Source organism: Pan troglodytes, chromosome 3 (assembly GCF_028858775.2).
Source record: "Pan troglodytes isolate AG18354 chromosome 3, NHGRI_mPanTro3-v2.0_pri, whole genome shotgun sequence".
In the NCBI taxonomy this organism is placed as follows: domain Eukaryota; kingdom Metazoa; phylum Chordata; class Mammalia; order Primates; family Hominidae; genus Pan; species Pan troglodytes.
This window is the reverse complement of record NC_072401.2, coordinates 49772452-49787021: the sequence shown is the minus strand read 5'-3', so window position 1 is coordinate 49787021 and position 14570 is coordinate 49772452. Positions and strand designations below refer to the sequence as shown.

Genomic DNA, 14570 nt, shown 5'->3' with positions numbered 1-14570 from the left:
CATGATTCCATCAGTTTAGGGTATGATAATGGTAAGTGAGGCAATCAATATCGACTTTCAGTTTATTTTCTCAATAGATCATGCCATTTCTTGCAATATAGTTTAGCATTGGTGAGTCCAGAATTATCCAAATGATTTTGTGTAACCCAGGTAAAGCACACAGGGATACAAAATTCACTCAGTATACAAAATAAATATAGCAAATTGTAAGTAATCTTTATTATGCAAAATTCTATGTTTGACCACAAGGAATTTATATTCCTACAGAAGAGTCCCACAACCTCACTGAGCTGAAGTCCTTTCTACAAATTCACTTTTAGTAATGTATTTAAGAAAATTCTTACTCAAATGATCTCACTTTTGTAAATTAATCCCCAAATCTGCATTGGTATTTCTATTAAAGATTAATTCCACTAGGTGGAGATATTTGCTCAGTTTTGTGGTTCACACTAAAGGATACTGGAATAGAGAAATCTATTAAACAAGGGAGTGTCTCAGAAACAAGAATAATAGCCTTGGGCCTTCCAAGACCTGTTGCTTTGCATTGTAATCATTTGGCAAATGTATACACATTGCTTTGTGGAGTTTAGTATTTGCTTTTAATGATTATAAAAGTGGCAGGTTTCTAGGCTGACAGTATATAATTTTTTATTTTGTTTGAATACTTATAACTTTAACCACTATGGTTTGAATAGACTGTTAACTAGACATCTTAAGTTTTCTCCTTTAACTGTTAGACAGTTCTTGCATTCAACAGCGATATAGTAATTAACTCTTCATAATAATAAAATAGATTCTGTTTTCACTATGTTTTAGATATTTTATTTTTAATTAAAATGATAATGGCCACTATTATATGTAAATACTGTTGTTGAATACTTTAATCTTTATACTAATAACTTTATGAAAAATGGTACCTTGTCAAATCATGGGGAAACAATTTTTTTAAGTATACCATGCAACTGACAAAGATGTATGCGATAATTCTTAAAGTAAGAAAAATGTAAGGCCTAAAATACTGGGAAGTTTTTTTTTTTTTCAATTTGAAATTTTTTTGTGGTGATCTGGGTTTCTACTTTTCTGTTTTTATTGGTACCAACATTATATGGAAACAATCTTCATAGTTAAGTAAGAAATTCATCTGCTCCTCTTTATTTTGTATTTGAAGTTATAATATTCTGTGCCATCGGTTAATTGACTTCAAGGAAGTAAGGCTCTAAAACAATGAGCTCTCTCAAAGCAGCTTGGTTCTTTTTTTTTTTTTTGCCATTGGTTTTTAAAATGTCTTTTGTGTATGAGTACCATTGTCTCTATTTTTATTGTTTTAAAGATACTCTATTAATTACCTACAGCTGTTCTCATAAATTGATTAAAAACACAACAGACTTTTGTCCTCTAATCCCTTAGAGAAAAATTAGCAATTGACATTTTTTTTTCATCTTAAATATATGGGAAAGGGAAGACCAAATCAGATGTGTATAAATGTATTATTAGAAAAATTCTAGTTTTTTATATCTAATAGATCATATCTAGTTTTTAAATACATTTAATTTTTCATTTAAAGCAATTGCTTGGTATACATTGCAGATGTAAGATATAAGTAAGTAAGTAAAAGTAGTATGTCTCATTTGCCCACTCACCTAACAACTGATTTTCTCTCTAGGATGAAACCCTGGCCCGCCAGTTGGTGGAGCTAGGCTACCGAGGGACTGGAGAGAGAGTGAAAAGGGAAGATTTTGAAGCAAGGAAAGCGGCTATAGAGATTGCAAGACTGGCTGAAAGAGCTCAGCAAAAGTAAGTGTCCATGTTCCAAATCCAGATTTTATGTTATATTCTAGACCTCTGGAGTAATTCAATTTCGTTTGCATTGTTTAATTTAGAAGCACTGGCTGGAGCAGGTAAAACTTCGAATATCCTAAGCATTTGTTCTGCAGATGAGGAACTGAAGCAACTGTAATATGCTTGCACTAAAGCCACATGCAACTTCAAGCTACTAATTTGAAATATACATACCAAAATATGGTCATCATACCAATAAAGTCTTGTTAAAAAGTAACTTGATATTATTGGTTTTATACATTTATATACTAAAAATATGAATGACTTTTGCCTTAGAATTCTTTGTACTTTGAGGTCTGTAAATCTTTAGTATCATTTATGTTCTCACATTTTTCTAAGCATTAATTCATTCAACTTTTTAATCACCAACTTTTGTTTATATGCCTAATTTATATATGTTAGTATATAATATGTGGTTATATTAAACATAAATGTAATAAAATATGTTAAAACATATGATGAAGGAGATATATTCCTAAAGTGAACTGCATCAAACCTGTAAGGCAATTTTATACAGACCTAACTAGTTGACAAATTAATAACCTATTTCATTTTTAAAAGTGGATCATTAAAGTATAAATGTTGGGGAGGATAATTACTTAGAAATCAGTATACTATCATTGGATAACATCTTTAAAATTACCCAGTAATTATGAGCATAAACTTCCCATGTACACATTATAAACAATAACATTTGGTAGTGGAATGTGCTTTGGTCTTGGGAATATGCAATTAGAAGTGGCCATTCTAATGGTAATTGTGTTTCAGAACCATAGTATACTGAAGTTTAACATACTGATATTTGGGAATATATTAGTTTTCTATTGCTGCCATAACACATTATTACAAATTTGATGACTTAAAATAACACATTTCTGGCCGGGCGTGGTGGCTCACGCCTGTAATCCCAGTACTTTGGGAGGCAGAGGCGGGCAGATCACGAGGTCAGGAGATCAAGACCATCCTGGCTAACACAGCAAAACCCTGTCTCTACTAAAAATACAAAAAATAGCCGGCGTGGTGGTGGGAGCCTGTAGTCCCAGTTATTCAGGAGGCTGAGGCAGGAGAATGACGTGAACCCGGAAGGCGGAGCTTGCAGTGAGCCAAGATCGCGCCACTGCACTCCAGCCTGGGCAACAGAGCGAGACTCCATCTCAAACACACACACACACACACACACACACACACACACACACACACACACACACACACACACATTTCTTTGATCATTGTTCTGTCCTTACAGTGTGGCTCGGCCAGGCCCTCTGTATAGTATATCACAAGGTTGAAATCCTGGTGTAGGCTGAATGGCATTCTTGTCTTGAGGTTCTGAGGATGCAACTGCCTCCATGTTCAGTTAGGTTGTTGGCCAAATTCAATTCCTTATGATTATACGGCTGAGTTCTCCAGTTCCTTGGTTGTCATTTGGGGGCTGGTCTTTGCTCCTAGAAGCTGTTCACGTTTCTTTTTAAGCTTTCCCACTCCCTCCAGCAACAGTGGGTCAAGACCCTTTTACCCTTTAGATTTCTCCAACTTCCTCTTCAGAAGGTTCTTTCCTGATTCTGGTCCAAGAAATATCTCTCCTTTTAAGGACTTACGTGATTACACTGTGCCCATCTAATGATCCAGGATAATCTCCCTGTTTTAAAGTCAATAATATTTATTATATCATCAGCAAAGGCCCTTTGTTTGTTATTTCTTCAACTTTTATTTTAAGTTCAGGGGTATGTGTGCAGGATGTGCAGGTTTGTTATAGGTAAACATGTGCCATGGTGGTTTGTTGCACAGGTCATCCCATCACCTAGGTATTAAGCCCGGCATCTATTAGCTATTCTTCCTGATGCTCTTGCTTCAACCAAGCCCCACTTTGACAGGCTCACTATGTGTCATTCCCCTCCATGTGTCCTGTCCATGTGTTCTCATTATTCAGCTCCCGCTTGGAGGTGAGAACATGCAGTGTTTGGTTTTCTGCTCCTGTGTAAGTTTGCTGAGGAAAACGGCTTCCAGCTCCATCCATGTTCCTGCAAAGGACATCATCTCATTCTTTTTATGGCTGCATAGTATTCCATGGTATATATGTACCATATTTTCTTTTTTCAGTCTATCATTGATGAGCATTTGGGTTGATTCATGTCTTTGTTATTGTGAACAGTGCTGCAATGAACATATACATGCATGTATCTTTATAATAGAATGATTTATATTCTTTTGGGTATATACTCAGTGTTGGAATTACTGGGTCAAATGCTATTTCTGTCTCTAGGTCTTTGAAGAATTGGCAAACAATGGTTGAATAATTTACACTCCCACCAACAGTGTAAAAGTGTTCCTTTTTCTCCACAACCTTGCCAACATCTGTTGTTTTTTGACTTTTTAATAATCACCATTCTGACTGGCATGAGATGGTATCTCATTGTGGTTTTGATTTGCCTTTCTCTAATGATCAGTGACGTTGAGCTTTTTCTTATATGTTTGTTGGCTGCATGTATGTCTTCTTTTGAAAAGTGTCTGTTCATGAAGCAAAGGACCTTTTGGTATGTAATGCAACATATTCACAGTTCTTGAGATTAGAGAATGGATATCCTTAATCCCATTAATGTGAGAAAGGGGCATTCTGCTTATCACAGGTAATTTATATAAAATCTCAGGAATTTACTGAACATAGTTATTCACTATCAACTTCTATTCTTGGAAAATTGAAATGACGCTAGTTTTCTGTGTACAATGTAATGTTTGAAATGTGTCTTATGTAAAACATCAGGGAGAGTCTTTTCTTTTTGTGAGAATCAGTAAATGTCTATCAGTCAGAAGCAGAAGTGGAAATATTTTTGTGAGATTTTACAAGGAATTCCTGTAAATTCACATGCAATTTTATGAGTGATATAAGCTATTTCATATCAAGACGAGTTATTCATGTTTAAAGTCTAAGTTCTATTGACATCACATGTCCATTTTGTGTTTGAGGATCAAAGTAGGTATTTCCTCTATGCAATAGTCTCTTTAACTGGTCAGAGCTGGAAGTCATCAGGCTACTTACGAGCCAGTTTTGGGAGACTAATCCCCATTCAGAGCTGCTAGAATTTGAAGGCCCTTTCATCTGCAGATCTTCTCTGGTTGCCTTTGTAATGGGATGGGTACCATATGTTGCCTTTTGCCCCATGTGGTAGTCCATTCCCTTCCAGGTTCATTTAGTGTTGTTGACAGCAGGGCCAGCAGATGGTGTCCTAGAGCCAAATATGTCCTGTGCCTATATTTGTTGGAGGATCACTTTGAAAATATGCATGAACATCTGACTGCCAGCCAGCTGGCAACTTGGAAACACTTGGTTCCACTATCAGATCATCTTACATTAACTCTTTAATATGCAGGTGAGCAACTCCAAGTAGATCACAATTCTTTGGTCTAGCAATCATAGAGCACCTATTTCGAGAAGTGCTGGTATCTAGGAGTATGTTAATTACTCACAATAGCTTCATAGGGGAAAAAGTCTGGAGAGATGAAAGTTAAAGATATCAGGAAAGGTATATTTTGATTAGGGATGTTCAAGAAGAAGGCAAAAATGCTAAAAAATTATTTTGGGCTTCTATTCAGTCTTTCACAAATTAGACAACCATAGTGCATTAGGCTTTGTGCTGTAGGCTCTGGGAATACAATAGAAAACAAGACTTAGTTCTCACCCTCAAGAAGCTTGAAGACTAGAGAAATGAAAGGCATTACATTGTTGGTGGGAATGGAAAATGGAAAACAGTTTGGCAGGTCTTCAAAAAGTTCAACGTAGAGTTACTATATGACCCAGCAATTCTACCAAACACATATTCAAGGGAATTGAAAAACCTAAGTCCACTTAAAAACTCATATACAAATGTCAGTAGCAGTATTATTCATAGTAGTTAAAAGGTAGAAATTGTCCAACCCATCAACTGATGAATGGATAAAAAATTTGGTACCTAAGTGTAATAAAATACTATTCAGTCATCAAAAGGTATAAAGTAGTGTTACATGCAACAACATGAAAAACCTTAACACATTAGGCTAAGCAAAGGAGGCTAGAAAAAAAAGACTACTTACTGCGTGATACCATTTATATAAAATGTCCAGGATCAGTAAATCTATAGAGACAAGTAGATTCATGGTTTCCAAGGACTGGATGGAAGGGAGATTGGACAATGACTGATAATGAATATGAGGTTTCTTCTTGGTGTGATAATATGTGTAAATAGACATTGGTGATAATTGCATAACTTTGTAAATATACTAAAATCTATTGACTTGTGCACCTTAAAAGTGTGAATTTATAGTATGTGATTTAAATTTCAGTTCAAAAAGACAATTGCAATGGAAGATGATAAATGCAATCGTAAGTACTGTGGCAACATTTTGAAGTAATACAAAGTCAAGATTTGTGAGGGGACGTGAAGAATAAGAAAAGTTCTTCTTAATGTTTGACCACTAAATTGATTCTTAAAGGCTCAATTAGAGTTAATCAGGCAAAGAGTGGTGTGAGTGAACACATCCATTTTGCCTCAATCTTATGATAAACTCCCCTTATTCACAAATTATTTTCTTTACTTCTTTGTCTTAATTTGTACCTGTTCCTTCACTAAGGCCCTTTTTTCTCCAAAAACTATACCAACTAGAGGCACCCATTTAAACATTTACTGGGTTGGTATCCAAGGTGATGATGTGGGGCAGGGTCGGGGGGATAGAGTCGATTCTTCATTCTCCTAGCTTTCTCATCCTTTGCTTCAAAATCATCTCTGCTCCACTATTATATAAACATCTCTGATTTCTTCTCCACTGAGATTCATTCCACTGGTTATAGTAGCCATAAGACAGAAGCTGTAGAGGTTGGAAGAAGGGATGGGAGTAATTTAGCTGATACCCATTTGTCAGGACAGGGAATTCTCTCCCCCAGGGACTGGCCATGGTTTTCTTGCATAAGTGCCAGATAATTTCTATTTATAGTGAGAAGTTCAGCTGATTGCCATGTGGTGGAGAGATGGAACTTCAATATTCGTGACACACATTGACTATTGTGTTCCTAGAGCCTAGTCAGTAGTTACAACTGAGTCATCCCTCAGGCTGGATACTTGCCTGGATGAGCTTGTAAGATCATCAGTTCTTCACTTTGGGTCACCTTATCTTATTGGGAAATGAATTCACCCCTCTTAAAACTGGTTCTGAGATAATGACCTTATTTTGCTAGAGCACAGTATCTGAAATGCAGATGATCGGAATAAGTGGTAGCCCTGATGGATTCTGTCATTGTACTGGTTAGCTATTGCCATCTTCTTGGAAGACTATTAGATGAGTCTTTGGGAATTACTGTAAGGATTCACTTGATAGGAGTCTCAGATGCTGTATATACATGGATCCCTATGATCTTTTTGTACTTGATGAAGAGGATTTCTATGGTGATTTAGAGTAAGGTTCTTGTACCCTTTATTCTCAAGTATATCTGGAATAAAATGTAAAAACTGGATAAATCTCCAGCCTTTCTTATGCTATTCAATCTAGTTAATTTAGCATCTGTTAAATTCTTTTTTCTGCTATAATGTATAGTTATCTCCTTCAATTTGTTTTTAACTATAGAAGGTAGAAATGTCTGTTAACTTATAAAATACTTTTAATTTTATGGAGATGAGCACTTTGGGAGGTTGAGATAGAACTGCCTGAGCCCAAGAGTTCAAAACCAGCCTGGGCAACATAGTGAGACCCCAAATCTTAAAAAAAAATTATGGTGATGAAGTTGGATAAAATTCCAGAGTTTATTTTATATAAGAATGGCTTTATCCTGTCAACCTTGTTTTATTTTTGTATATCATTTTATGATAAAAACTGAATATCATATACTTGAGAATTAAATGAGGAAATTTATGTATTTTAAGTGTTTGGTGAAATAATTTTAAATTTTTGCTTAGTATCATATTTTTAAATAGTTATTCTCATGGTTTGTTGCTTTCAAACCAAAACAATATAATTGTGATTTGTTGCAGATTAGCATCTCCAGGAAGCAGACAGTGAGAATTAGGAGTGCACAAGGTTTGTTGAGAAAGCAACACCTGTGAAAGGAAAAGTGAGGAAGCAGGACTGAGCAGGGTCAGAGCCCTAACCTCAAACTTTGAGAGAATCTCTCAGCACAGTGGAGAGCTCCACAGTACAAGTTATCCCACATGGGATGAAATAGCCAGGCCTTAGTATCTCCACTGTACTCATTGGCTGGGGACCACTAAGAAAAGTTGAGGCCAATCTTGAAAGGGTTAAAAGCTGGAGGCTGTCAGCTCACGAAGCTCCTCACAGCTGGCAGAAATTCCTTTATACAAGGTACATCTGAGTGATGCATCTTGTAACATACAGATCTACTTCATGCACACATGGAGCAGCTCCTCCAGAGCACAAAGGCCTCTCTTCATGAGAGGAAACTCACAATAAAGTCAATGGGGTGAGCTACCGCCCCTATCATTTCATAATCTTCCTCTTCCACTATCCATTCTAAATCTCCTGCCTTTGTCTATCATCTTTCTAGGATTTTGTGATGTGACCCAAAATCCTTATTCATAAATGCCCTGAGGCCCTTATCATCCTACTCTACTCAGGCCCATGTTGATACATTTGTCATTTGCATTTAAAATTTAGGAAGAGCGTATGAACAGATGCCTAGGTGGTTCACCTGAGTTAGCCATGTATTCTTCCCTATCCCCATTCTATAACTGCAGTCCTTCTTTTTGCTGATCAGCATCAGTTACTCTACAAGATCATGTCTCCTCTTCTTGCCTGCTGCTTCCTGGGCACAAGATGCCCAAGGTGCCTAAGTGGCAGCCATAGCTTGTAGTTCAGTGAGACACTTTCTGTTTTCCTTGGTGAGTATCCTAGTGCATGCACATCGGTTTTGAATAGTATTGCTGCCGAGCTGGAGATTCAGTGGTGCCTTCAGTGAACATTCCAGCACTTTTAGCTGACAGCTTCTGGATAGTGCATGCATAATATGACCAGAGGACCCCATGTTCATGAACACTCTGCTGTATCTATTTTCTATACAATGGGTATATCAGTTCATTCTTACACTGCTGTAAAGAAATATCTGAGACTGGGTAGTTTATAAAGAAAAGAGGTTTAATTGGTTCATGATTCTGCAGGCTATACAGGAAGCATGGTGGCATCTGCTCAGCTTCTGGGGAGTCCTCAGGAAACTTACAATTATGGCAGAGGGTGAAAGGGAAGCTGGCACTTTACATGGCCAGAGCAGGAGGAATAGAAAGTTGGGGAGGTGCCACACACTTTTAAATAACCAGATCTCATGAGAATTCACTATTGCAAGGAGAGTACCAGGGGGAATTCTGACCCCATTATCCAATCACCTCCCACCAGGCCCCACCTTCAACACTGGGGATTACAATTTGACATGAGATTTGATGAGGACACAGATTCAAACCATATTATTCTGTCCCTGGGCTCCCCAAATCTCATGTCCCTCTCACAGTGCAAAACACAATCATGCCTTCCCAACAGTCCCCCAAAGTCTTAACTCATTCCACTATTAACCCAAAAGTCCACAGTCCAAAGTCATCTGAAACAAGGCTAGTCCCTTTTGCCTATGAGCCTGTAAAATCAAAAACAAGTTAGTTACTTCCAGGATACAATGGGGGATAGGCATTAGGTAAGTACCCTTGTTCCAAAAGGGAGAAATTGGCCAAAAGAAAGGGGCTACAGGCCCCATGCAAGTCTGAAACCCAGCAGGGCAGTCATTAAACCCTAAAGCTCCAAAATAATCTCCCCTGACTCCATGTCTTACATCCAGGGCATGCTGATGCAAGGGGGGCTCCCAAGGCCTTGAGCAGCTCCACCCTTGTGGCTTTGTGGCTTCACCCCCACAGCTGCTCTCATGTGCTGGCGTTGAGTGCCTGTGGCTTTTCCAGGCACAGGGTGCAACTTTTGGTGGCTCTACCATTCTGAGGTCTGGAGGATGGTAGCCCTCTTCTTACATCTCCACTAGGCAGCGCCCCAGTGGGGCTTCTGTGTGAGAGCTCTAACTCCACATTTCCCTTCCTCACTGCCCTAGAAGAGGTTCTCCATGAGGGTTCTGCCCCTGCCACAGGGTTTTGCCTGGACATCCAGGCTTTTTCATATATCCTCTGAAATCTGAGTAGAGGTTCCCAAGCCTCAACTCCTCCATTCTGTGCACTTGCAGTCCTAACACCACATTGAAGCCATCAAGGCTATGGCTTGCATCCTCTGGAACAATGGCCTGAGTTATACCTGAGCCCCTTTGAGCCACAGCTGGAGTTGGGGTGGCTGGGGTTTGGGATGCGGGGACTGGTGTCCTGAAACTGCACAGGATAGCGGGGCACTGGGCTTAACACATAAAATTATTCAGTCCTCCTAGGCCTCCAGGCCTGTGATGGGAAGGGCTGCCACGAAGGTCTCTGGAATGCCTTTTGAGGCCTTTTCCCCATTATCTTGGCTACTAGCACCTGGCTCCTTTTTTGTTATGCAAATTTCTGCAGCCTGCTTGGATTTCTCCCCTCAAAATGAGTTTTTCTTTTCTATCACATGGCTAGGCTGCAAATTTTCCAAACTTTTATACTCTGTTTCTCTTTTAAATATAAGTTCCAGTTTTAGATTATGTCTTTGCTCACACATATGAACATAGGTTTTTACAAGCAGCCAGGACATATCTTGAATGCTTTGTGCTTAGAAATTTCTTCTGCCAAATACTCTACATCATCATTCTCAAATTAAAAGTTCCACAGATCCCTAGAGCCAGGGCACAATGCAGCCAAGTTCTTTGCTAGGACATAACAAAGTGATCTTTGCTCTGACATAACAAAGTGATCTTTGCTCCAGTTTCTAATAAGTTGCCTCTTTCAATCTGAGACCACTTCAGCCTACCTTCACTATTCATATCACTATCAGCATTTTGGTTACAATCATTCAACAAGTATCTAGGAAACTTTAAGATTCCCCTCATTTTCCTGTCTTCATCTGGGTTTTCCACATTTTTCCCATTATCCAGTTTCAAATCTTTGCCCATTACCCAGTTCCAAAGCTGCTTCCACATTTTCTATTATCTTTATAGCAATACCCAACACCTAGTACCCATTTTCTGTATCAGTCCATTCTTGCATTGCTATAAAGAAATAACTAAGACTGGGTAATTTATAAAGAAAAGAGGTTTAATTGGCTCATGATTCTTCAGACTGTATAGGAAACAGGGCAACATTTGCTCAGTTTCTAGAGAGGCCTCAGGAAACTTACAATCATGCTGAAAGGTGAAGGGGAAGCCAGCATTTCACACAGCTTTAGCAGGAGGAAGAGAGAGATGGAAGAGGTGCCACACATTTTTAAGCAACCAGATCTCACAAGAACTCACTGTCACAAGGACAGTACTATGGGGAAATCTGCCCCCATGATCCAATCACCTCCCAACAGGCCTCACCTCCAACACTGGGGATTACAGTTTGGCCTGAGACTTGGTGGGAATGCAGATTCAAACCATATGAATGGGTTCCCTGGTTGGGATGCAACTTTGTATTGGATTTGATGCTTGTATAGCCCGCGTTCAATGAGTCCCCAGATAGCAGTGCTGGCTAAGGCCAAAGAGGAGAAAAGCCAAACTCTGGAGTTGTGAGAAAATATATTTCTGTTTTAAGCCATCCTCTCTGTGATACTTTATTATAGCAGTCCTAGAGAACTAACACATTGAGTAAGGCTGTAGTATATCAGGGAAAATGTATGAAGTGGCAGGCCCCCAGAGCTTTGTAGGGTTTATCTGACCATGCCTTTTGAAAGCCAGGTACTACTCATTTCTTGTTCATCCTTTCCAATCAGCGTGATGTCACTGATGGAATCAATCAATGTGAAGTTCTGTGGGATGCCCAACAAGCCCAGATTCCATTATGACAGAGGACAGGAGAATAAACATAACCCCGAGACAAAATTGTAAATACATGTTATTGTCTGTTTAATGAGAATTCAAACTGATTTTGACTTTATTTCCTAATTGAGGCAGAAAAGAACTTATTCACGAAATCAATAGCTACATAGTATCTATCTGAAGACACATTAGTCTGTTCTAGCAAGTAGCACTGCAACTGCAATTAGGGCTACTACTTGGAGGAGCTTGTGGTAGTCTACACTTATTCTCCAGGATTCAACATGGGGGTTGTGCCAGCTGCCATGTATGACAATCTGAATTAGACATTTCAGTCAATGATCCCTGAGTGGCTACATAGACACAGTGGACCTAACCCTTGCATAGACACAGTGGACCTAACCCCAAGGGCTAGGATAAACTAACCCTTGGCCAGGACTCCATTTCTCATCTGACCCCCATAAGCTTCCACTCTAAGAGCGGGGCCACAGTGATTCTTTGGATCTCTAGATACCAGTCTCAGCTTGAATGCAGATTGAATGCAGATTCAGTAGTCCATTAACTGTGTGGGTATTACATTTTCCTTTGTGTGTACTCATTTGAGAAATGCCCATAGGTCTCTTTGGGGGAGAAGTGAATCACTGCAATGAATACTTGCTATGGTGAATACTGCATGTGGTCACATATTTAGTCAACAAGTTCTTGGTCTAAAAACTGAATGATATATGGCAATGCATCGTGCTTTTTTACTGGAATGGCTGCCTTCAACCTCAAGTAACCATCTTTAATTTCTAACTATGATACAAATTGAGTTATTCCTTTATTGATTGCCCATCTGTTTTGTTCAAGGATTACCATGTTCTATAAACCATCTTCATAACTTTCTGCAGTGCCCTTGGTGGTCATTGGGCACATTACATCATTGGTCCTTATGATAATTACAAGTCCCTGGTGTCTTATGGTTAAGTTCCATCACTTAGCTTCTGTTGCATCAAGGTACTATTATGCCCATTGTGCTTAGGGTAGCCTAGGTATGCAACAGGGCTTTTCTGCATTCAGCCCTGGAATGCATTGGAGAGCCATCGCTGAACTTCTTAATGATTCTGATGCTTCAGTAACTAGCACATTTTTTATGCTATTAACGACCGGCTATCTTCTGGGTTCTTCTATAGACCATGATCTTCTGGTGAGTTTTCTGGTCTCACACAATATGTTTCTTCTAGGATTGCCATTTTCCTGAGCATTTTCCTCTCTTCCTCAAAAGTCTCTCTCTGAAATTTAGGCCTTTGAACTGCACTCAGTGTAGGCCATTGCTTGTTCCAGGTTTCTTGGAGTCACGCTAGCAGAGTTTGCCTCATCTTCTGGGGTCCGTACCAGAATGCAATGCCCTGTGTTCTGAGAAAGTGTCATGTCAATAAACTCTGACTTATTTAGTCTTATTTCTGCTTTCTCTGACCTAGAATCCCCAGAATCTAGTCCAATGAGTCCCTCTAGTCTTGTTGGTACAAGTCCTAGGTCTTGTAGTATATGTGGGATAATATTCCTTTTTTTCTTATCAGACCTACCATGTCCCTATCTGTGACTTGACCATATTATCAGCCTGGTGGCCAGAAGTGTAACTCTGATAAGGGAACTGGGGATATCTCCTGAGGCACACACCTGCTTTTATGTGGGAGAAAGGCCTCTATTTTCTTCTTACATTGCTGCTGCTAGTTGTGGGGGTTTGCTAGCTCTTACTGAAGAGCAGTGGGCTACTTCTTCAGGCTCAGAAGATTTAGAGATCTGGAAAGGTCAAAATTTTCAAAAACATCTACTCATTTGTCCCAATCCCATGTGTCAGGAGCTGCGATTTTCCTAATCAGAGCTCTGATTTTGGTGTAACATACTTGCCCCTGCTGAACATTTGACTGCCTTTGGAACTCATTCACTGTGACTGTCAAATCCTGGCTTGATCTTCATCTTATTCTGCTTGTCCACTGCATGAAATGAGGGCTTCTTTATAAGCTAGCCAATAGACTTTGTGCCTCTTGAGACTTTGAATGCCTGAAATATCCTATTGGCTAGGGAATTCCCCTTCAGTGGCATGGCATCCCAGCTTAAAACATATGAATCTTTTATATGTTTGCATATGACTTTGTCCTTGGCCTGTTTGCATATGACTTAACTGCGGGGATGTGGCCAGGGATGTGGACCTCATTACATCTTATTCGACTTGCCCACTTCATGAAATGAGGGCTTCCTTGTAAGCTAGAAAAGAGACTCTGGCAAATTCAGTGCTAGAGTGGCTCCAAGAAACCTGGAACAAGCAATGGTCCGCACCAAGTGCAGTTCAAAGGCCTAAATTGCAGAGAGAGACTTTTGAGGAAGAGATTAAAAGGCTCAGGAAAATGGCAATGCTGGAAGGGACATATTGTGTGAAACCAGAAGACTCACCAGAAGATCATGGTCCATAGAAGAGCACAAAGGATACCCAGTAATTAAGGCCATTAACTTTTGCATTATTAACCTATAGGGCATCAATGCAATTTAACAACTAATTCCATTGTTCTTGTATTCATTATTCTCACATACATTTTGAATGCCTGAAACATCCTATTGGCTAGGGCATTCCCCTTGAATGGCATGGCATCCCAGCTTACCACATGTGAATCTTTTAACAACTGGACCGTACCTTGTGTTGGGCCTGTCTGCACATGACTTCATTCCAGGGATGTGGCTGGGGATGTGGACCTCATTACCAGAGACCTCATGGTGAGTGATCCAATCCTCAAGCCTCATCTTGCTGTTTCAGGCTGATCCACATGCAATCTGTCACAGACTAGCCTCTCTGAAATAAAGTCAAGAATTCAAAACGTTAATT

At 39.3% G+C, this 14570-nt stretch overlaps 1 protein-coding gene across 6 annotated transcripts in view; it reads left to right on the top strand.

The window, feature by feature from the left end:
* Window positions 1-14570, top strand: part of CFAP299 (cilia and flagella associated protein 299) — a 692782-nt gene that overhangs the window by 88390 nt on the left and 589822 nt on the right. For 5 of the 6 annotated variants that reach the window (XM_063809506.1, XM_063809505.1, XM_001144179.7 and 2 more), the window contains one exon: window positions 1664-1794. In XM_063809506.1, coding sequence (XP_063665576.1) covers window positions 1664-1794 — 131 coding nt within the window. Of the gene's footprint in view, window positions 1-1663; window positions 1795-1880; window positions 2057-14570 lie in introns of those variants that run through there. The other variant, XM_063809509.1, reaches the window with a different exon arrangement.